The sequence below is a fragment of the Exophiala mesophila genome, assembly GCF_000836275.1.
Source record: "Exophiala mesophila strain CBS 40295 unplaced genomic scaffold supercont1.5, whole genome shotgun sequence".
NCBI lineage: Eukaryota > Fungi > Ascomycota > Eurotiomycetes > Chaetothyriales > Herpotrichiellaceae > Exophiala > Exophiala mesophila.
In genome coordinates, this window is record NW_015622508.1 from 555,344 (window position 1) to 576,397 (window position 21,054).

General features: G+C 50.3%; 9 protein-coding genes across 9 annotated transcripts; 6 read left to right on the plus strand and 3 right to left on the minus strand.

Annotated features, from left to right (window-relative positions):
* Nucleotides 1-63: 63 nt before the first annotated feature.
* Nucleotides 64-3,102, plus strand: PV10_06997 (uncharacterized protein). Its single transcript, XM_016371853.1, has 4 exons — nt 64-490; nt 556-688; nt 743-1,024; nt 1,071-3,102. The coding sequence occupies exons 1-4, from the start codon at nt 244-246 to the stop codon at nt 1,540-1,542; spliced, it is 1,134 nt and encodes a 377-aa protein (XP_016221185.1). The 5' UTR covers nt 64-243; the 3' UTR covers nt 1,543-3,102.
* A 36-nt stretch (nt 3,103-3,138) lies between these two features.
* PV10_06998 (uncharacterized protein) lies at nt 3,139-5,628 on the plus strand. The gene has a single exon (XM_016371854.1). The coding sequence runs from the start codon at nt 4,172-4,174 to the stop codon at nt 4,640-4,642; it is 471 nt and encodes a 156-aa protein (XP_016221186.1). The 5' UTR covers nt 3,139-4,171; the 3' UTR covers nt 4,643-5,628.
* Nucleotides 5,246-6,806, minus strand: PV10_06999 (uncharacterized protein). The gene has a single exon (XM_016371855.1). The coding sequence runs from the start codon at nt 6,608-6,610 to the stop codon at nt 5,624-5,626; it is 987 nt and encodes a 328-aa protein (XP_016221187.1). The 5' UTR covers nt 6,611-6,806; the 3' UTR covers nt 5,246-5,623.
* A 389-nt stretch (nt 6,807-7,195) lies between these two features.
* Nucleotides 7,196-8,712, minus strand: PV10_07000 (uncharacterized protein). Its single transcript, XM_016371856.1, has 2 exons — nt 7,996-8,712; nt 7,196-7,934 (listed from the first exon to the last, which is right to left on the minus strand). The coding sequence occupies exons 1-2, from the start codon at nt 8,289-8,291 to the stop codon at nt 7,262-7,264; spliced, it is 969 nt and encodes a 322-aa protein (XP_016221188.1). The 5' UTR covers nt 8,292-8,712; the 3' UTR covers nt 7,196-7,261.
* A 414-nt stretch (nt 8,713-9,126) lies between these two features.
* Nucleotides 9,127-10,426, plus strand: PV10_07001 (uncharacterized protein). The gene is made up of 2 exons (XM_016371857.1): nt 9,127-9,341; nt 9,458-10,426. Exons 1-2 carry the CDS (start codon nt 9,333-9,335, stop codon nt 9,926-9,928), a joined length of 480 nt encoding a protein of 159 aa, XP_016221189.1. The 5' UTR covers nt 9,127-9,332; the 3' UTR covers nt 9,929-10,426.
* Nucleotides 10,427-10,981: 555 nt separating this feature from the next.
* PV10_07002 (uncharacterized protein) lies at nt 10,982-14,012 on the minus strand (the record flags this gene model as incomplete). Its single annotated transcript, XM_016371858.1, has 7 exons — nt 10,982-11,903; nt 11,968-12,213; nt 12,265-12,629; nt 12,677-13,237; nt 13,287-13,308; nt 13,358-13,507; nt 13,558-14,012. 7 exons carry the CDS (start codon nt 14,010-14,012, stop codon nt 10,982-10,984), a joined length of 2,721 nt encoding a protein of 906 aa, XP_016221190.1.
* Nucleotides 14,013-15,216: 1,204 nt separating this feature from the next.
* PV10_07003 (N2,N2-dimethylguanosine tRNA methyltransferase) lies at nt 15,217-17,642 on the plus strand (the record flags this gene model as incomplete). Its single annotated transcript, XM_016371859.1, has 1 exon — nt 15,217-17,642. The coding sequence occupies one exon, from the start codon at nt 15,217-15,219 to the stop codon at nt 17,479-17,481; it is 2,265 nt and encodes a 754-aa protein (XP_016221191.1). The 3' UTR covers nt 17,482-17,642.
* Nucleotides 17,643-17,951: 309 nt separating this feature from the next.
* PV10_07004 (uncharacterized protein) lies at nt 17,952-19,042 on the plus strand (the record flags this gene model as incomplete). Its single annotated transcript, XM_016371860.1, has 3 exons — nt 17,952-18,065; nt 18,119-18,172; nt 18,245-19,042. 3 exons carry the CDS (start codon nt 17,952-17,954, stop codon nt 19,040-19,042), a joined length of 966 nt encoding a protein of 321 aa, XP_016221192.1.
* A 743-nt stretch (nt 19,043-19,785) lies between these two features.
* On the plus strand, nt 19,786-20,756 carry PV10_07005 (uncharacterized protein; the record flags this gene model as incomplete). The annotated part of the gene is made up of 2 exons (XM_016371861.1): nt 19,786-20,225; nt 20,329-20,756. The coding sequence occupies 2 exons, from the start codon at nt 19,786-19,788 to the stop codon at nt 20,513-20,515; spliced, it is 627 nt and encodes a 208-aa protein (XP_016221193.1). The 3' UTR covers nt 20,516-20,756.
* Between the last annotated feature and the right edge of the window lie 298 nt (nt 20,757-21,054).

Consider the following 21,054-nt stretch of genomic DNA (forward strand, 5'->3'; position numbering starts at 1 on the left):
ATCCAGACTTGTTGGTGAGAAACGGGGAGCTTCCCAACCCGCCAGCTCGAATTCAAAGCAACAGGTAGACTTCACATCCACCGTTGGCTCAATTCCATTCCCACTCCTTCCTTTGTCTTTTTCCGATTCTTCTCACATCGCTCTCTTTTGCTCAGAGGGTGTGTAAAAATCCTATCATCCCTCTGTCGAGAGCTGTTATTTGTGTACCATTCGTCATCATCAATTCCCCTGTCCCCAAATAATATGTCGACCATCAGGTTTTCGCGACCGGCCTCTAGGCTACTGTCACAGCGGACAGCCATCTCCTCCTCCTTACGCCCTTCCTTCCATAAAGTCGCCCCCGCCACCCTCCCCTCGATAAGAGGATATGCTTCCGAGTCATCAAGCCAGACTTTCACAGTCCGAGATGCTCTCAACGAAGCCTTGGCAGAGGAGTTGGAACAAGATGACAAGGTCTTCATCCTGGGAGAAGAGGTTGCACAGTACAATGGTAAGAGGCCGAATATACGAGCATACCGCGAGAATCTGGGATAAGATGCTGACTCCTGATTGCAGGAGCATACAAAGTGACAAAGGGTCTGCTTGATCGTTTTGGCCCCAAACGTGTCATTGATACACCCATTACAGAGTCTGGATTTTGTGGTCTGGCTGTAGGCGCGGCTTTGGCAGGCCTTCATCCTGTTTGCGAGTAGGCTGCACCGACGATTTGACCATCGCAAAGACCACACTGACAAGCATTCAGGTTCATGACCTTCAACTTCGCCATGCAGGCCATTGATCAAGTCATCAACTCGGCCGCTAAAACGCACTACATGTCTGGCGGCATTCAACCATGCCCAATTGTCTTCCGGGGACCCAACGGTTTCGCCGCTGGTGTTGCCGCTCAGCACTCGCAGGATTATTCAGCATGGTATGGAAGCATCCCTGGTCTGAAGGTGGTTGCTCCTTGGAGCGCCGAGGACGCAAAAGGACTTCTGAAGGCTGCCATTCGTGACCCCAACCCAGTGGTGGTCTTGGAGAACGAGTAAGCATTCGCTGCGTCTGCCTGGAGTTGAGACTGACCGTGGTAGACTTTTGTACGGCCAAGCCTTCCCAATGAGCGCAGAGGCGCAGAAGAGCGACTTTGTCCTGCCCTTTGGCAAAGCCAAGATCGAGCGACCGGGTAAAGATCTCACCATTGTCACACTGTCACGCTGCGTTGGCCAATCTCTCGAGGCCGCCGAGCAATTGAAGAAGCAATACGGGGTTGAGGCTGAGGTCATCAACTTGAGATCAATCAAGCCCATGGATGTCGAGGCCATTATTAAATCAGTCAAGAAGACGGGACATCTACTGGCGGTCGAGTCTGGATTCCCAGCCTTTGGTGTGGCATCCGAGATTCTGGCTCTCGCCGTGGAATATGGATTTGACTATCTACAAGCGCCTCCTGGTCGCGTCACGGGCGCTGAAGTGCCGACGCCGTATGCCCAGAAGCTGGAAGAGCTGAGCTTCCCTCAGATTGACACCATCACCAACTATGCCGCCAAACTTCTCAAGGTCTAGAGTAATGGAGTGTTTCTGAGGAAAGGGTGATGCCGGGGCTCTCAAAAGCTATTCTGGATGTATGTATTAGCGCAGCGTTTCTTCAGCTGGGATGCTGGGGTTCAGTTGGTTCGGGTTTATGGCACGTGGTGGCTTCCACGTGGGTGAGGATCTAGCTTCAGCTTCAATACTACACAAGTCCGACCATTGGGTTCTGTGGTTTTTCTGTGTTTTTCTTTCATACGGGTATTTGGACAGGTGGTCGTGGTGGTACAGACTTCAGCCATGCTGGGTTGAACAGCTGCGTTACGGCCAGATCTGGATGTTGCGATCTCGTCGATCCGGCTTCGCTCATGGTCCGCATGCGGGCAGGCACATAGGTTGGCTGCCACGTGCATGATCCCCGTTGACACAGGTGTTTGGCTAACTGTGCATTTCATTGATGAATGCGATTCATGACAGTCGTGGAGGAGAATGCTGTCGTTCGAGCGGCCAATCGCATGGTGCAGGGTTCAATCATGCGGATGAGAAATCGAGACCCTGCTGTGTGACCGGATCCCTCCTGGCCAGGCTTAGAGATTATGGCTTGAAAATCCGAAATCAAAGCGGTGTGACAAGCACATGGGAACTCGCCTGGAGTCGAGGTTGGTGACACAGCATCATCTCCGTACTTGATTATTTGCTCAAGGTGCTCCCTACTTTAGGTACACGTGATGGTGTGTTGCGGTAACTTGAGGTCGAGACAGTTCCATCCAGGGAAGGAGCCACCCTGGTACCCTGGTACAACACCGGAGCAAGATGCACTAAACACAGCAGGCACATGGCGTGGCTGGCGGCAGGGGCGATCCGACCCAGAGGATCGTCTCAGCCTGGATCATACACGTACAGTTGTTCTTTCCACACAATTCATTCGGAGCTTTCATAAAAGGCAGGAGTCGATGGTCTGGGCCCTGCGGCGCTCTCCTCCTCATCATTATTGAGCTACCCTACCACCCTCATCCTCTCTCCAGCCTGTTGCTTCTCTGTGAGGTCTTTTGGCCGTCACTTTCCCTCAATGTTCTGATACCAAGCCTTGTTAACACTTCATTAGCTCCGCTGACGATATCTCCATAGCGTCAGCCCCTGTTCATCATCCCCTGGATTCAGCGCGCTTTGTTTCCTGGTGGCTTGTTGGCGCACCCGGTAATCGCTTTAAATTCCACCTCTCACGTCACCCTAGCTGATATGCTCGGTCTACCACCATATTCGGCTGGAACCACGCTGCCGTTTGACCCATTCCGATCCAGCTCGCAAGTCATGATGGAGAACCGGCATGTCAATGCAGTCATATTCGACTGGTCCTTTTATCACATACTCGTATTCCCCCACTATCACCACCAATTCTTTGACCCTCTTCAAAAGGCTAGAGCACCAGATCGGGCTGGTGTTTCTCACAAAATCGCTCTTCCTAGACCCTCCAAAGGCTTTCCAGCCCTTCCAGCATTCAACTCAGCTTCCCCACTCGCATCTCGTCTCATGCTACCATCTGAGTATCTTCGAAATTTATAGGAAAATGGGCTGGCCGGCCACAATGCTACGGACAAGAGTCACGCACCGGGTACACACATACACACACCACCACCACCACCACCACCACCACCAGTCTCTCTGATGCCCCACTATGATCAAGGTCTTCGGACGGCCGTATGAAATATCGAGCCTCGACACTTTGTTGCGACTCGACGAGTTTATACAAACCTGGGGGGAGTCTGTGTCCTACCACAGTGCCTCTGACTTTGGCTAGCTCACCTTTGAGGACTCTTGAGGCCACGGCCAGCATCAATTTCAAAGCCAATGTGCCCAAGTATCTGATACCAGTCCTCGCTTCTCGTAAGCTACCGAGTATTATCATGTCACCCAAGCCCATTGTTTCAAACCTCGTTTAGGCAATGACAGCCCACATGGTCAGTGGATTCGGCTTGATATTGTCTGGACCTTCCCTTGGACGGCTTGACAAGGCCCTGCCCTGCAATTGGCTGAGGTCTGTGAGGCCCAACCATCAAAACGCATACCCTTCATAGCAATCCTACATTCAGCCTCTCTCGCGATCCAGCCGACCGCACCTATTTGACGGCTGTGTTCAGATCGGGCCTTATCTCCTCTAGGGAGACGCCGTGTTGCCGATTCACTTTCTCTTTCAATACTGTCGGTTCTCATCTTGGACATAGTCACACCACTTCTGACTCCCACCCTTTCTTTTCCGAACTTTCCTCACCACTGGTCACAACATCATGGTTGCGGGGAATGGAACCTCTACCAAGGATGACGTTTCTCATATTGATCATGTCAGACGTCTGCTTTGTTCCGATGGTGTCCCTCCAAAGGAGGATGTCTGTTGTACTAAGCGGACGGCTTCGTCCCTCCTTCCATTCCATACGAGTCTCTGGTGATCAGAAGCAGTTAGCTCCCAAAAGAGGAGAGACTGTTAATCAATCAGTCCCATTTACAAAGCACGCTTCTTCACGTCCAATCTTGGTTGTTACTGTGGAAAAAGATCTACCTCTCTCCCCGTGAGGCAAGTTCAAGGCGTACTCGCTTCCATGGCCCCCAATTCGTGGGAATTTTCAGATACAGCACCGTTCAAAGCCCCTTCTCCAGGGGACTGTCAACAATGTCTTCTATCTCAATGCCATTCTTGCTCACCGTCCCGCTAGAAATCCGGCGACAAGTCTACAGGCAGATGCTCTATCTATCCTTGCATGATCACCAGAATCTCCTGCTTGTTTGCCACCAGATCTATGAAGAGGCCAAAGAATCTTTTTTTGAGAGACCGCTGATTGTCCAGTCTCAGGAAGAATTGATACGATTTGTCCAGTCCCACACTGATGTCTTTTTGAGCCAAATGACCAATCTATACCTTCGCCTTCAGGAGGTCAACCGCGAAATTATGTACCCATATCTCGCAAGAGCGATACAGGGCATTTCCACACCATCAGACGAGCATCCTTACGTCGTTGAGACCAATCGGATCCTTGCCGCGCTTTTCAGATTACCAAACGTCTGCCGGCTTCGGGTAGCCGGTCCGCAGGATTCTACCATGTCTCTTCCCTCTGGTTTGCTTACGACAAGTGTGCTAAGGTGAGCAGGGAATCACTTCGTTAAGCTTGAACAACTCGCACTAGATCTCAGATCATTTCAGCTCGACAGTCTAAGTGGTGGTGCGAATTTGAGGATCCTTGAGATACAAGGGCTATCAGAATCAGGTACAGCGGATCTTTTGAACTGGTGTGCTCAATCGAGGTGTCTTGAGAGTGTGACTATTCATGGATCCCAACAAGGTCTTCACCTGCGACCTCCCCATGGCTCTCACAACAAGGTCAAGCGGCCATCAAGTCATCAAGCCCTGGCACTGTTTCCTCCATTGAAGAGCTTGAGCGTGCGCGAATGTCTAGGCCCGCATAATCCCGAGGCACTGTTGACAACAAAAATTCTCAAGAGTCTGCATAGCTATCTCGGCGAAAGTCTAAAACTGTTACAGCTGTCATACAACCACACTCCTCCACCCCCGATGTTAAGTGCTATCACAGCATTTCTCGGGAGCACACGAAATCTCCACACCCTGCGCCTCATGTGGCCTGGCATTCAAGTTGCATTCCTCGACTGCATCCCACACTCAGTCACACATCTCGAACTCGGGGTTACGTCCACTGATGACAGCTTGAACATCGTCGACAAACTTAACGCGATGCAAAGTAGCGTACCGCACACCAGACAGGTCACACTTGAACTCATCCATCAAAGGAGTAGTGTCGGTGGCGAGCAGAGCAAGGACAACGATGAGGGAGAAGTCTCAAAGGTGATGGTCATTTCAAATCGCCAAAGTTTGGATCTGTGAATCTGTTCCTCGGAACGCTTTGATGGTCATTGTGGTCTTGGAGGCATCAAACTTGAGCATGCTCAAATATGATTGCCATAGTCTTCTTAGAACATGGTCGCTTCAGTCTTCAAATTGTAGCCTGCGCTGTGTCTACTATTACAGAGGTTGATGTTGTGTAATATAGTACAAGAGGGTATCCCTGTTGATGTGACATGTGGAGGATTGAGCAGGGCGAATTCGGCGTGCTCATCGAAAGGTCATCCCTATCAAAGGGACGGCTTTGTAGATGTTATCCCAATTCTTGGCCTCCCACCCGACCCCCATGCCAGACCGACCAATGACACCAAGACCACCAGCGATCCAGACCGCGGCAGTCAAAGCAGCAACAGAGTTGATGAGACGACCCCTCCATTTCTTCGTCAACTGACCCGAATGGCCCGGCTCGGTAATGTATTCCTTGGACAGCCTGAGAAACTTTGCCGCACCAGTGACGAAATGAAAACTAGCCACCGAGACAAAGACAGAATACCCGATATTAGTGAGCCAGGGGTGATGAGCCACACCGTGAGCAAAATACCGGAGCCCCACCGCGGCAGAGCTTCCATCCACATTCTTAGGAACGATGCGCATGGTCAGGACATGCAGCACAAACATGGGATAAAGCGAATATCCCGAAGCCGAAGTCAGCGACAACTTGGGCCAGGGAATCTTCTTTCGCTGAGCATGCGTCTCAGCACCATGTCGATACGCAGCCACCCTCCGTCGATAGATGCGTAACGCCAACCCACTCAGCACATGCGCCACAATCGGTCCAAAGACAATCAATGGCTCCAGCGGAAATGACTGATAATAGGGCCTTGTCAGCAAGAGGTACTTATCCGCCTCCCTTGCCGACCTTGTCATCAACGGGATCAACGCTGTGTTGGTATAGTGTAGTGTCAGAAACACCGTCGGCGGGACGGTCGAGTATTTCTGTATTCCTGAGAGTATCTTCAATGTCCTTGCTGGTGTCAGGCCTAGGAAATTGGTGGTGGTGTGAGCGGTTGCTGGGAGTCGTTGTTTCTCAACGTCGGAGGGATTGGTTGGGGGGTATTGACTGTCGTCTCCGGCGGGGAAGTTTTCGTCTTCATCGTCGTCAACGGGGCTGGGTTCGACCTCGTGCATGGGTATTGCCGAGATTGAGGATCGAGTGTCGCTTGTGGTCAAGGGTGGGAGATCTTTAGGTGCGGACATTTTGATTCAATGGACGGGCAGGTTGGGAGGTAGAGAGGGAGAGGTGGGTAGGTAATTGGGGATGGGATGGGATAATTTCTCGCCGGTGAGACAAGTCACTGCACCGTACTATAATGCTCAACTCAACATGTCGGGTCGGGGAAGAGGTCGCAAAGGAGTAGTACAGTACGATGATGCTTTGAACAAAGATGAGGTGGCAGTGGTGTGGTCGTTTAAGGTACCTACCAACTCGATGGGAAATATGTTGACGCAGAGCAGTGACATTGCAGGGGTCGAAGTCCAGCCAATTGGCGTCGGCCTGATTACTTGGTTGAGTTCCCCCCAAATGGGTTATGATTAGGCTTCGGGGCACAATCCTCCCCAAATTCCCATATTCGCATCTGCATGTGCATCCGCAGGAACATGATTTACAGGTGCATGCCATACAAAAACGTCTACTTGTTCTACTCATTCACACCTTGAAATTGATAGGTTTGTGATTTGTTCATTGGTATCTGGTCATAAAATATGGCAGCCCCCTCAGGACACACCGTATGCAAAGTACATATATAACACCTTCAACCGACATTGCGTGAAGGAAGATTTGGTTATTGAACACGTCCACCATTTTGCTCCGCTGCAAGCGATTGTAAAAAAAGTCGAAACCAAAATTTAAAAGTTGTTTTGGTTGGCATTGCCCATCAACATTGTGTTGTCTGGCTTATATTTCTTGGAGAGCAGACGGATGTCATACTCGCAGTCGAGAACGGCACCGTTGGGCTCGTTGGTGACGGGCTTGAAGTTCAAGAGGAGATCGTCCTTGACGGCGCAGACGGTATCGGTCTCGAGCCAGGGGTCATCGTTGGGGTATAATTGGGCGGTGACGCCGACAAAGTCGTCGTGAGTGACCATGATGTGAATGTGAGCGGGTCGGTTAGGGTGGCGGCCCATGAGTCGGAGGAGATCAGCTGAGGGACCGGAGGTGTCGATGGCATATTCAGTGGGCTTGAGGCAGTAGAACCAGAACTTGCCGTTCTCGTCGGTTCGGAACTTGCCACGCAGGTTGTGACGGGTCTGGTTCTCGGGGTCAAAAACATCGTATTTGCCGTTGGTGCTGGCTTGCCACATATCCAAGACGGCGTTGGGGATTCCCTTGCCAGTCTCAGCGTCGCTGATGACACCGTGGAAGAAGGTGAGTTCGCCGTCCTTGGGCATGTCCTGCACGACGGAACCACCCAGCTCTCTGAATGGGGTCTCGGGCGACCAGAAGGGTCCGAGGATGGTGGAGGATGTGGGGTTGAGCTCTTTTTCTGTCACAATCTTGTGGTTGATCTCATCGACGAGACTAGAGAGCACATGTGTTAGTAGGTTTGTGAGAGGTGTTTGTTTATCGGGAGCCAACTTACGATTCGACACCGAGAACATCGCACACTCTCCAGGCTTCATTTCGGTTCTTTTTATATGCTTGGCCAATCGAGTTGACATAGTTGACACCAATAATCCATTCGTCTTGGGTGAGTTCGACATCTCGACAAAAGTCGTGGAGATGGGTGATTAGTGAGGAGAGGATAACTCGGTGTCGGGGGTTGGTCTCGGCACTCATAAGGCCAATGACGTGGGCTGTGAAGTTGGGATCATATTTGCTGGTCTGCGCCTTGACACCGTTGGTGCCATTGGTGCCGTTGACCCCGTTGGTGGCCATGACGATGACGTTGAAGATTCTTCTGTGAGTGTGGTGGATTTAAGAGATTGGTCTAGGCTCGACCGAGTGACAACTGTGAGAAGGTGAGGGGCACTGATTAAAAGACCAGAAATGAAGATGCTATCAATGAAAAAGAAGGGTTGAGTCTGGGGGCGATGGCACATGGGTTATATGTTTGATCTACCTTTATATCTCGTACATGATCCTAAGCGTCGATGGAAATCATCCGTCGTGGAAAAGACGTCGGCACATGGGCGGCTCTTGAATCGGCAGATGTACCTTGAACGCACAGGTGTACGAGGGTAAATCTAATTCCGATGTGAATCTGTGGTAAATGCAGAAATGCGGGGAGGGGCTAAGCGAAGTTCTTTGGAGGGTTTGGGAGCGGCAGTCAAGCACGGAGGAGGGGTGAGCGTGGAGGGGCACAGGGGTGGTTATGGGTGGCCACGGGCAGGTGGCATCATGCCTAGAGTTTTGTCCTTGGGCGGACACGCAGACCCTTGGTTTGGGTTCAGGATTCTGGGGCTGGGCGGGCCGCTTGGTAATGGAAAACCAGTCAGAGGACCAAAGATGCTGCCAATCAGACAAGACGGAATAAAAAGTCTGGACGGCCTCAAGTCCCCGCGACAAGAGCAGCACCTGCCGATGAAAATAAGCGGGCAGTCAGGTGGTGTGATGAGAATGATTGGGCGGTTTGCCACGTGACTTACTGGCTGCACCATAATTTCGCGGCAAGATCAGCCGTGAGGGAAGGATGTAACGAGCACTGTCGCCGTACGGAAATATAAAGTGTGCTCTTTCCGGATCAGTGTAGCAGCAACATCTGCGGTGTCACGGTGCCTACCAACCAGCGAGATTCAATTTCACAGAAGCCTTTGAACAATTGTTCCCCACTACAACGCGCCTCTCAGGTGACATGTTATGATAATCGACAAGTCTGGGCTGTGTTCGAGAGGGCTAGTCCATTCAAGATCTTTCACCCGGTTCTTTCAAAGTCCTCTCCACCAAGAGACGTTGGACAGTTGACCGGGTTTCTTCATCATGGCTCCGGTAAGTCTTGTCTGCCATCACCGTGAGGAATCGCCCCATCCTTTGAGCATCGCCCATTCGTCGTTCTCCCCAACCGCGGCGAACATGTTGACTAGAAGGTCCATTCTCTTTTGCAGCGAGGCTTCACCCTCCCTCCAGCCAATACCCAATCCGCCAAACAGGCAAGGAGTGCCTTCTTCTGCGCACTATGCCAGAAAGGATACAGTCGAATGAACGAGTTCGAGGCCCATGAGTCTTCCTACGACCACCAACACAAAAAGCGACTGAAAGAGATGAAGGAAATGCAGAGACAAGTCGCACCCAAAAAGGAGGAGAAGGGCCCATTGATGCAAATCAAACTTGGTCCCGCGAAAACCAATGGTTCTGGCGGTGGCGGTTTTAAAAAGGGAGGATTCAAGAATGCTTTTGCCCCGGTCGATGATCAGCCAGCCAATGACACCGAGGGGACGCAGTCTCCCGTCCAAGACCTGGTCAAGGAACCTGCCGAAGAACCAGACAGCGATATTACGGACTCTGAAGATTATTACGATCCACGAAAACCGACAGGGTGTATGCCGGAATGCAAGGGCCATGCTGTGGGATCGTGACAGAGCTTCATGGGTGTCCCCTTCCGCGATCAGAGAATCCAATTTACTCTCAGAGACTATCGATGGATGACGTCTTACCCTAACAACTGGATGCTGGAACGGCGCATGCTATCCTCAAAGAAGTATCCAATACGCTCTACTCGCCTCTCGAAGAGCTCCTGGTACTTCTCCCATTCCAGGTTGGGTCATGATCTTGTGTAGAGCCAAAGCCAACATCCACCAACCTCCCAACTTGCGCAAGAGAGGCCCCGGCTCTCGATCTGGGGACGTCGCAATACGAGACAAGGGCAGACGCTAGAACGCCACTCCGGATTGGGCTTGCATGCTAGATCCTTCACCGAAACTGGATCTTATTCCTGCGTCGAGTGGATGAAGAGTAGGAACCTAGCTTCTGTTCGCGCACACCGTGTATCAACATAATGTTTCGAACGACTCGCTCAGATGAGCGCTGTAGTCTCTTGTACCATTTTAGATAGGGAATTAACTATGTTCAACTACCTTACTCTTGTGTTGGCAGTTGGCAGTTTTAGGACTATGGGATTGAAGGTCCCAGTCAGGTGACTGATTCCGGAATAACCACGGAACTTCCAGATCCCTGAATCTCATGGGGAATCTCGCAGCCTTGCATGATGTCCTGGCGAAGTACGAGCAGGGATCGGTCCCTCGAGAATCTCAGCCTCACTCAAGTCTCCTCGACCACACTTAGTCCATGATGACCTGTGTTGAGTCTCCCTCTCAATCATAGACATGCAGCGAAATCCTCCTTGAGTTGCCTTGTTTACCAGGAGATAGAAAGACGAGCTGCTACAAGCACTGGCTCAGTATTCTAAACTCAACTTTTGTTTTTTTGGGAGATGAGAGAGAATTCAGCTAACTAAACGTTGGGTCGGTGCATCTGCCTAGCATTTTGGTAAGCTAGTGCCACCTGCCGTAAGACGAGCCCTATCCCCTTCCACCAGTACCATATCACAGTTGCGGAAAGCTGCATAGTCGTCTTGTAGCTCATGATCAAAGGTCCTCCCCTTTTCCCTCCCTCTCCCCTGCAGCCTTTGCCTAAGCAGAGTTTGGCGAATACTTGATAATATCTTTAGTTGGAATTTTGACAATCTGTAGGTCCATCAAGCTCTGATACTTGTCGTCTCCAAGGCATTTGCGTAGTGGTGTCTCAGGCAGCGACCGAAGAGCCGATTGGACATGGTCAGCTTTGCTTTGCCATTTCTTGTGTTTTTCTTCCCACCTCCCGAGTGTCTTAGTTACCCTGATTCCGTAATCCTTTCCGCTTCTCCACTTGCTTATCTTGTAGTAATTCGGAAGGTGGAGTTTGAAGTCGTAACACTGATCCTCAGGAATAGCGAAAGCCTTGTCCTTTTGGTTTGGATCTGATAGAAAATGTCGTACAGGAGACCGTACATCGCAATGAGGGCATTCTGGCCGAATACATATTTTGAAATCTTCCCACAGGGACCAATTTTGTGGTTTTGGAGGCTCCTTCTTAACCATCCTCTCGGTATAGGTAGAGATGGCTTTGGCGTAGAACAGAGAAGCTTCATATGGTTGATGCTCGGTGATGTCGATCATTTCGACGAGGAGTGGGATAATAAAGTCGTCAAGGTTGCCTTGGTAAATGCTTGTAGTGTCATTCCCGATCTTTTCAAGGAGCTGTCCTGCCTTGTCTAAATCGTGGCTCGCAAGTTGACGGTACAGTGACGCAACAACAGAGGCGCCTATTCTGCCACTCTCGTCTTTTTTTGGCAGCAGAGAAAAGGGATCCCTTTCACTGGGGAACCGGTTACTCGACCAAATCGAAAATCGTTCCAACCGGAAAAAGGAGGCGGCCCTATTCAAAATTGGTGGGAGGAGATATTCGACAACAAAGTCTGGTTTCTGTGCTTGTCTGGCGTACCAAAGGACTTCCGCTACGAGGGTGTTTGCGAAGACCACCTTCTTCAAAAAGCGATCTACAAAAGCGGCCATGCTAGATGAGTATAACTTAGCCAGTGTTCTAGTAAGGAGAAGAGTATCCCGGTTGGATTAGGTACCTTTTACAGACTCTTTCGTCTTTATAGGTAACCATGATCTGAACCACAGCTCTTGCATCCTTAGACGAGACCACTCTAATCGAATCTAGGGCCTTGCAGATGATACCCACTGCCCATTGGCAGACAGCGTCTTCTGATGTTTCGATAGCGTCGGGTTGAACAGCGCTGGCTATACCAAATCGGAATGCTCGCATCCCACGACCAACTAGGTGCAGTGACGGAATGCAAGAAAAAGCTTCTGTGGCACTATTTTCGTCATTTAGTTGAGCTCAGGGCATAATTCACATTCGAACTTACAGTTCTCTGGTTTTCTCGAAACCTAGCCCGCCGAGGTCCTGGAAGGTAGATGTGTGGAAGATGGTTTCCATAGCCTGGAAGGCTGCTTTAGCTGCCACAGGATTCTCGATACGCAAACACGCAATTGCTGTTAGGCGCAGGAAATGATCCCACCCATACCATCTTGAAGTGCCTGTTTTAGAGCACATTTTAATGTGGTTTTGGCACGTCTGGATGATCATTTCGCGGAACAGTTGACATTCATCACCGTTCTGGTCTGTGAGGCCAGCGAAAAGTCGTTTGAGGAAGAAGGAGTAACCCCCAGGAGAATCATGATCTGTAAGGAGGAATTCCGTCATGTGGTCCCGAGAAACAATAACAGCGACCTGTATAGATTGTAAGCATGGATTTTCCAAATTAGGAAATCACGTACAACATCATGGTAAACTTGTTGGATTTCAGCAGAATTGACCAAGTCCTCGGAAGTGTGATCATAGGTCTCATATGTGCGTCTCTGGACATCATCGCAATCACGGGCCTCATATAAATTTCTCTGGGCAAGGTGGGAGTGCGATATCAAGAAAGAATCTTGAAGTTTGAGACCTTGCAGAGTGAAAACACCGTTTAAACGGAGCCCGTCCCCTTCCACCGCTTGTTTGTCGGACCCGTCGTCGATTACACTGTCGGTCAGCTCCAACCTGGATAGGAAAATACAGAAGCGACCATTTGACTGACAAGCTCTGTCAAGCTGAGAACAGCGGTAGTGGTCGTCACCTTTCAGGCTGTCCAGTTGGAGATTGTCACTCAGGTATCTGTGCTGAAGCGCGTAACACATGAAAGGTTCCTTGTCTTGCATTGCGTGCCAATCGACAAGCATTCTCTCGATTTTAGATTGTTCAATGCCTCGTGCGGAAGCCGAAGGATGGCACTCAATGACAGTGTTGATGAGGTTGTAAGTCAAAACGCACCGATATCCGGACTGAATCGGCAACACCTGTCATCGTGAGCTGTGACACAATGCCTAGCCAATATGTTGCCCCTACCTCATGAGATACATCATTGTACCTTCAAAACCAATTAGTATTAGAACATATTGGATGGCGGGCAACGTTACCAAGCCAAATAAGAGACACCGTAAGACGACCACTTGTCTGATTCGAGAACTCTTTCTTCATCTCCATGAATCAAGCGAACTCCGCCGCCAACATGTTCAGAGGGCAAGCAGATGACCAGTGTTCCAAACGCGTTATTGGTCTTCTCCGTACTGCAGCTGTCAGTAACTGTGCAAGATGTAAACCTCTGACTCCGACGTACTCTTTATGATGTTTGAAGAAGGCACTCTCCTCGTAGACCAGTAACTTGTCAAGCTCAGCTTGTATGCGGCCAGCATCATCAGGGATACCTAGATCCTCGGAGACATATTCAAGAACACGATCAAGCCAGTTAGTCCAGTCTTCATTTTCGAACGACAACTCTTCGGCGTCGATCTCCCAAGTTTTGGTCACAGTCTCGTCAACCAGGGTTTCTCCTCCCTCGCCAGCAGGGGCCTGCCGGCTCACCCGAATGAGAGCCTTCGCATCTTCAGGAGATAAGGGAAGTCTGATAAGACCGACATTTTTGACGACTAGACCAGGGTGAACGTGCTCGGCGTTGTGGTCGGATGTTGCGAACGACCCTGCACCATGTATTCCATCGAGACAGCCTAATATCCGAGATCTCAAACATTCGGAGGAATCTTCTTTTTGTGAGACATCTTGTTCAGAGCTCATGGTGACCGGGTGGGGGATTATATGTGTCTTCCAAACACGACCTGGAGACTTTGTGCAAGAGTGAATACGATCCTGAAGCAGAGGTGACTCTGAAGTCAAGATCAGAACATCTTCTTAGGGTAAAGAACTGGGGATGCTGCTCACTAGGTAGTGTTGGTGTAATGACTCTGGCGAGAGATCTTGTGAGGGAGGGAGATAGAGAGTGAGAGAGATCTTGAGAGAGAGGGAGGGAGACAGATCTTGAGTGAGAGAGAAGAGAAGAATTTGAGAGGGAGAAACAGAGAGTCAGAAAAAGAGAAAGAGAGAAAGACAGTCTCCTAGTGGGCGGAGATCTTTAGTAGTCACTGAATGCGTCAAGAAAGCATGTGCCCGTGGCTTCACAACACAACCTTTGAGAATCAACCCTTTACCAAGAGTTGTCCCAAGTCTGGAGGCTAGGATGTCACTAACAGGCATGGATGTCCGATTTTGTAGCAGGAGAACGAGCACTCATCCAATATAAACGCGACTTCACTGCAAAACAACCGCTGCCGTCGAAAGCGCTTTCGATTTCCATCGCAGTGCAGCTTTTGACATCTGCCACTCGCGGACCATGTTTGAAGCTCTTGAACATGGTTGACGCGTCACTTACCAATGCCCAAATGACCTTGACGCTCGTATATCTGCTGCAGCTGGGACTTCTTCACAGTACTCTTCTAGCGAGTTGTTGACAGTGAAGTGCAGAAGTGGTGGGTGTCATGCAATTAGATGTTAGTAGAGAGGATGTCGGGTTCGCTCCACTAGTGCTATGCTCTAGTGTCTACTTAAAATGGCGGGTTGTAATTTATCTTGGAGGCCGCCTGGTGAGACTCACCATGGCCATAGCTGGCTTCAGAGGAGCATAGGGCAGCATCACCCTAATCCCGAAAGAGGGTGGCCCCTGGTCGACGCTTCACCTCCTCTTGGCAGATAATTTAACGACAGGAACTTTTCAACACCCTTCACCACATTTTCCAAAGCGACGACAACTCTGCATGGTCGAGCCTATTGCGTTGCGTAGTCAGTCAGAGTATCGCTTTTGGAGTCGTGTATGAAGGTCGTCAACGGGTTGCGTCTTGTCCGCCCTTTCTTTTCTTATGTTGGATCGTTGACTCTGCGCGGCCGCGCCTTTCAACTCGACACCATCTGCATAGGGAGAAGGTTATTCCACTCCACATTACGCAAAATGACCTCCAACGGGACGTCTCAAGTTGTCGTCTTGAATGGGACCAAGTATAGGGCCGTCCGTGAGGGGTTGGCCTCTATCTTAGCTCCATATGGAGCAGACACCGAACATCAACCCCCTGCTGGTAATCAAGTCAAGAACAATGACGAAGGCAATCAGGCTGTCTTCTACAATCCCATTCAGCAATTCAACCGAGACCTGAGCGTTCTCGCCATTACTGTTCATGGTGAAGGTGCCGTCATTGAAAAGTCGGCGCGAATCAGCAAAAAATATTCCAAGTCCAAAGACAAGAGAAAACAAAACGTTCTCAGCAAGCCTCTCAAGGATAGCACGGCAGTTTCGGTCCAGGACACTGCAAATAACTTGAAGCGCAAGGTTAAGGAATCTGAAACCCCCAACGAAGACGCACTCCCGAAAAGCCCAGCCAAGCGACCCAGAACGACAGATGACTTCCAAGACGAGGACGATCTCCCTGTAGCTCAGTTGGATGAAAACCCCCAGGATGGAAATCTCGAAATTGTCCAAACAGCGCCAGTCTCGGCCCCAGCCTTACGCGACGCACCCTCTGCCGCTCTTGACGTCAGCGAACCTACATCTGAAACCCCTCAGCAGCCAACTCCGAAACAGACCCAGTTCACAATCCTCGACGCTCTCTCAGCAACAGGACTTCGAGCCTTGCGATACGCCCAGGAAATTCCATTTGCAACCAAAGTCGTTGCTAACGACCTCTCCCCAGAAGCCGTCAAAGCCATCAACCTGAATGTCGAGCACAACGGGCTCAAGGGCAAGATCCATGCCAACCTTGGCGATGCTCGAGCCTTCATGTACAGCAAGGTTGGCAACGAGCATTCAAAGGCACCAGAGGGCTATGTTCATCGGTTTGATGTCATTGATCTCGACCCCTACGGCACAGCAGCCCCTTTCTTCGACTCCAGCCTCCAAGCACTCCAAGATGGAGGTCTTTTGTGCGTGACCTGCACCGATGCTGCCATCTTCGCGTCAACAGGGTATCCAGAGAAGACTTACGCCATGTACGGTGGTATTCCTGTCAAGGGCCCACATGCCCACGAAGGGGGTTTGAGATTGATCATTCACGCAGTTGCGCTGGCTGCCGCAAAATACGGGCTCGCCATCGAGCCACTCTTGTCGCTTTACATCGACTACTACGCGAGATTATTCATCCGTGTCCACAAAAAGCCCAACGAAGTCAAACTTCTTCCTGGCTCCACCATGATTGTGTACGGCTGCGGTCATGGCTGTGGCTCTTGGACCACTCAACCATTGTTGCGTAATCAGTCACAGACCGCCAAAAATGGTGACGTCTTTTACAAATACATATTTGCCCAAGCACCGACATCTGCTCCCAGCTGTGAGCACTGTGGTTTCAAAACACACCTTGTTGGCCCCATGTGGGCTGGGCCGATACACAATTCACATTTTGTTCAGCGAATGCTGGATAAACTGCCAAGCATGGACACCGCGGTCTATGGCACTACCGATCGAATGAAAGGAATGCTCACTCTTGCTCTCGAGGAAGACCTTAGCACAACGCCGTCCACGGTACCAGCAAAGGCCCACGGCCCCATTGATCCCAAGATAATTCCTCGCCTTTCGCCGTCAGCTATTGATGCGTCACCATTCTTTGTCATGCCAACCCTTCTCGCCAAAATACTCCATTGCACGACCCCATCAGAAGAAATGATGCGGAGCGCCATTCTCAGTCTGGGTTATCGTGTGTCGAGATCACATTGTAAAGCCGGTAGCATCAAGACCAATGCGCCATTCACCGTCCTGTGGGAGATTGTCCGTGAGTTCATGCGGACCAAGTACCCCATTAAGGAGGGTGCAGTGAAAAAGGGAACTCCTGGCTGGAACATCCTCGCCAGACTAAGAGGTACAGAAGGAAATATCGTGACGAAGCTGAAAGAAGATGGGTTGTCCCAAATCCGACGGAGTGAAAACAGGCAAGACTTGAGGGCCGCCCTACAAAGCATGCTCTGGGAATTGGATCATGAGAGGGCGGAAGGGGCAGATTCCAATCAAGATGATCCACAGGTCAATGGAAATGGAGATAACGCCGAGATTCCAAAGGAGAACCCCGAAAGTCCTGGTCCAGCATCGACGGAGACCTTCGATCCAAGCAAACTAAAGATTGTGTTTGACGAAGAACTGGGCAAGGACAAACAACGTTCCAAGTTGGTTCGATATCAGACCAACCCGAGAGAAAACTGGGGTCCCATGAACCGAGCTGGCAGAACAACGTGATAGCTCCCCAGGTCCTGTTTCCCACGCTTGCCATGATGGAAGGAATGGTTCCCATAAGGAAATCTAGACCAACTGTCCGTCTGTGTAAACACTTGGTCGGCTCTCAAATGATCTCATACACTTTGGCCCAGAAATGATTGATTATCCCACTCTGGTAGAAGTGACTATCGATTTGGTCTTCCAACTTATCCTTGTCTATTCACATGTCTTCCTTGTGTGTTACTACTGTTGGCTGCTCACATAGCGCCAGATCTGAGACAGTTCGCAGTAAAGTGGTGACCCCTCGGTGACTGGGAACTTTGCAATTCAATATATCAATGGGACAGGTGGCAGCTTCCTGAAAATTTGTACAACCCCTCTCTGTGATATGTTTCTCACGTTAAGGACACCACCCACCATCTTGTTGCGATGTAAGACCTTCACGATGTCCTCCGGGATCAACTCCGTTTCACCGTACTACTTAAACCGCTATGCAGTCGGAAAACCTTGATGACTGGGACAGCTCAGATCACAAAGCTTTCCGGGCCAGCCAGGATTTGTTGACCTTTGCAACGCAAATTCGAAAGTCAATACACCTACAGAGCGTCAGACTACGATCCTGGAACAATGCCAAGATACTGAGCAACTCGGAGACCAGAGAGATATGACCACTCCAGCGAGCATCGCCGAGGGCGATGCCGAAATCAACTATGTATCCCTATCTCTTAGAAGTCCCCGCCTCCCGTATCCTTTACAGGCCAAATGCTGATCACGGAACCTGCAGATTCGAAACTCGGCCGCAAAGCTTGCTTTCAAGCTAATTCTGACGAACCTCAATCTCCTTGCCAAAGTGTCACCGGAAATGGACCCACAAGTTCTAATGTCCCAGTGGGGTTTAGCCAGAACCACGACGCTATCTGCGTTCAAGGCATGCGGATATAGCGACGGATATGCCCAGGAGATTACGGACGCGGCATTTGCGCAGTTCCGACTGGAGCAGCAGCGAGTTTCACGCAAGAGGCGGCTAGTAATGCTGGAGAAGCGGGTACGTCAAGTGGCCAATACGGTCGACCACATGGTGCAAGAGTCGAAGTCGACGATCAAAAAAGCCAATCGAGACCAGGCCACCACGGCCACTACGACCGCTACCTGGGAGAGAGCAAAGATTCTGGCCAGACAAGAAAGAGATCAACAATTCAGTCCCCGTGATTTGAAGGCTATTAAGTTTCCCGAGGACACCGATGATAAGATCCTGGTGGAAGAACTCGAATCCCTGGCAATCGATGCGAGAAAGTGCATCTTGAAAACTCCACAGGTTGGGTGTCCTGACACATACAACAAAATCAAGCCTACAGATTGGGATGCTGCTCTTGATTCAGATGCAGAGTTTGTATCAAGATGGGACAATGTGGGTAAGACTACGGAGGGGAAAGTACTAGTGGGAGCGGACAACATGCCGTGTGGTCCAGAGGTTTTCAATGAGAGCCAACTGTCGCCATTGGCTCTATCACCGCCGCCCGTGGTACCTTTCCTACCACAGTACCAAGGCTTGAACTTTAGAGATATCATCTACAAAGACTAGGTCAGTACGTCATGGTAAGTGCTGCCGTGAACTGCGGTATCCGTGGTGAGGTGGAGACGCTAGCAAACTTTGGTGGATTGATCACGGATTTATTTATGGTGGGGTGGACCGCAGCAGCGACAGAAATGCATATGTGTATGACAAGATTTCGCCATCGCATTCGACACAGCTCCGGAGTCTTGTTCTGAGTCCTTGCCTTGCGCCGTTTTCGAATCGGGTGCCTAGGGTGTGCGTGGATGAGAAATGAGGTCCTCGAGAATGGAGCATTCCTGTTTGGGAAGTCTGGGCTGTGATTGGCCAACCACAACTTCATTCCGGAGTCTTTCATGCCACATAAATTATGATGCCTTGGTGGGAGGTTATTGGTGCAAGGACAGATCTACTAGCGAGATACATTCATGCGAGCGCGTGATGATGCCGGACTTTAGTCAGTTGCTATCTTCCGACTCATGGACTCCGTCAAGTTCTGGTATCTAGAGGGTGTGCGATCTGGTTGGAGGACCCAGTCAACACTGGCTTCGTTTTGACTTTGTACTCTAGGAGACCAAAGGCCTCAAGGCTGAACCATATAATGGACAAAATCCTTGTGATCTGCGGTCATGCGACAATGAGAGTTTTTGCAGAACGGATCTGTGTATATAAGACTGGCGTTTTCCCCTTGAGTTCAATGCAATAACAATTCTTCTCTTGTCATCACATCTTCTTCTGTATCAAACGAAGCAAACACACATTCCTCTCTCAACATGTTCATTCCTAAAACGACTTTCGTCCTAGCTGTGACGATGCTTCTGGTGGCCTCTGGCCTTGCAGCACCGCTTGAACAACAACACGGTGCGCTGGTCAACATGACCAACTCCAACCCCCTCGGCTTCAGTGACAGCGAACAAGCAACCAAAGACTTCGATGGATCGGATATCTCCCACTTGGGCACTCTTATGGTTCGCGGAACGGACAAGGGCATTTGGGCAGAGAGAACCAACAGGGAGGAGCAGTTCGTCCAAGACACGCTGTCGAATCTGTCGAATCTGCTGCCTGAGAAGAACATACTCATCTTCCACGACCAAAAGAGTCAGGCGTGCTTGTATGGAAATCCCTACCATGAGCACTTTGAGCTCAACGTCGACTATGGAGGAAGAAAATTGACCAAGGGATACGAAATCCATCTTTTCGATGGTCATGGAACGTAAGCAAGATCCTTTATGCATTTGCAGTCAACCCAGTTACACCGTTTCGATGAGAAACTTGTCATGACTTAGTGTGTGAGGCTAACCTTCTATAATGTCTAGCTTCACCCTCCACGGCGATGGCGGCTGGAGAAATTGGGGTGTCACCGGCTGCTACAAGCGAACGGGCGAGAAGACAGTCGAATTCTACAAGGTCAGCAGAACTTGTCCAGAGCTGTACGCACGCAAACATTACGTGTACACCACCGACAACACACCACCCACTCTGGCGGATCTGCATCTCTTTTAAGAGAGTCACAGAGCCATGGTGGTCCAGACTTGACCTTGATCCAGCGGCTTTGATAACCCAACAAGAGAGGATTGTTCCAAGACAATTATCAAGATGGAGAGGTGTTCAAGGGGACCATCGTGAACTTGCGGAAGGAGCAGAGGGGAAAGAAGGAGCGGAAGAAAAGGAAAAGGGAAAGGGAAAGGGAAAGAAGCAGAGGAGAAAGAATCGAGTCGAGAATCCCAGGAAACTCTACCTGTACAAAGGTACATAGATAGACGGTACTTCTGACCAATACCACTATACTCAGTAGCGAATTTTGACCCCTCCAAGGTCCAGTGCAGTTTCGAGAGTGCGGCATCTCGCGACCGGATGCCACTTAACGTGAGTGGTGACTACTCGTAAGGATATACGGAGTACGGAGTACGGAGTACATACGAGTAGATCTTTCCCGATTGTCGAGGCATTTAGGCGAAGGGAGCCCCCCTCGGCCATGTTAGACTCCCTCCCTGGCCTCGGTAGGGAGTTGCCTTAGTCACGCTGATCACGCAAAAAACCCA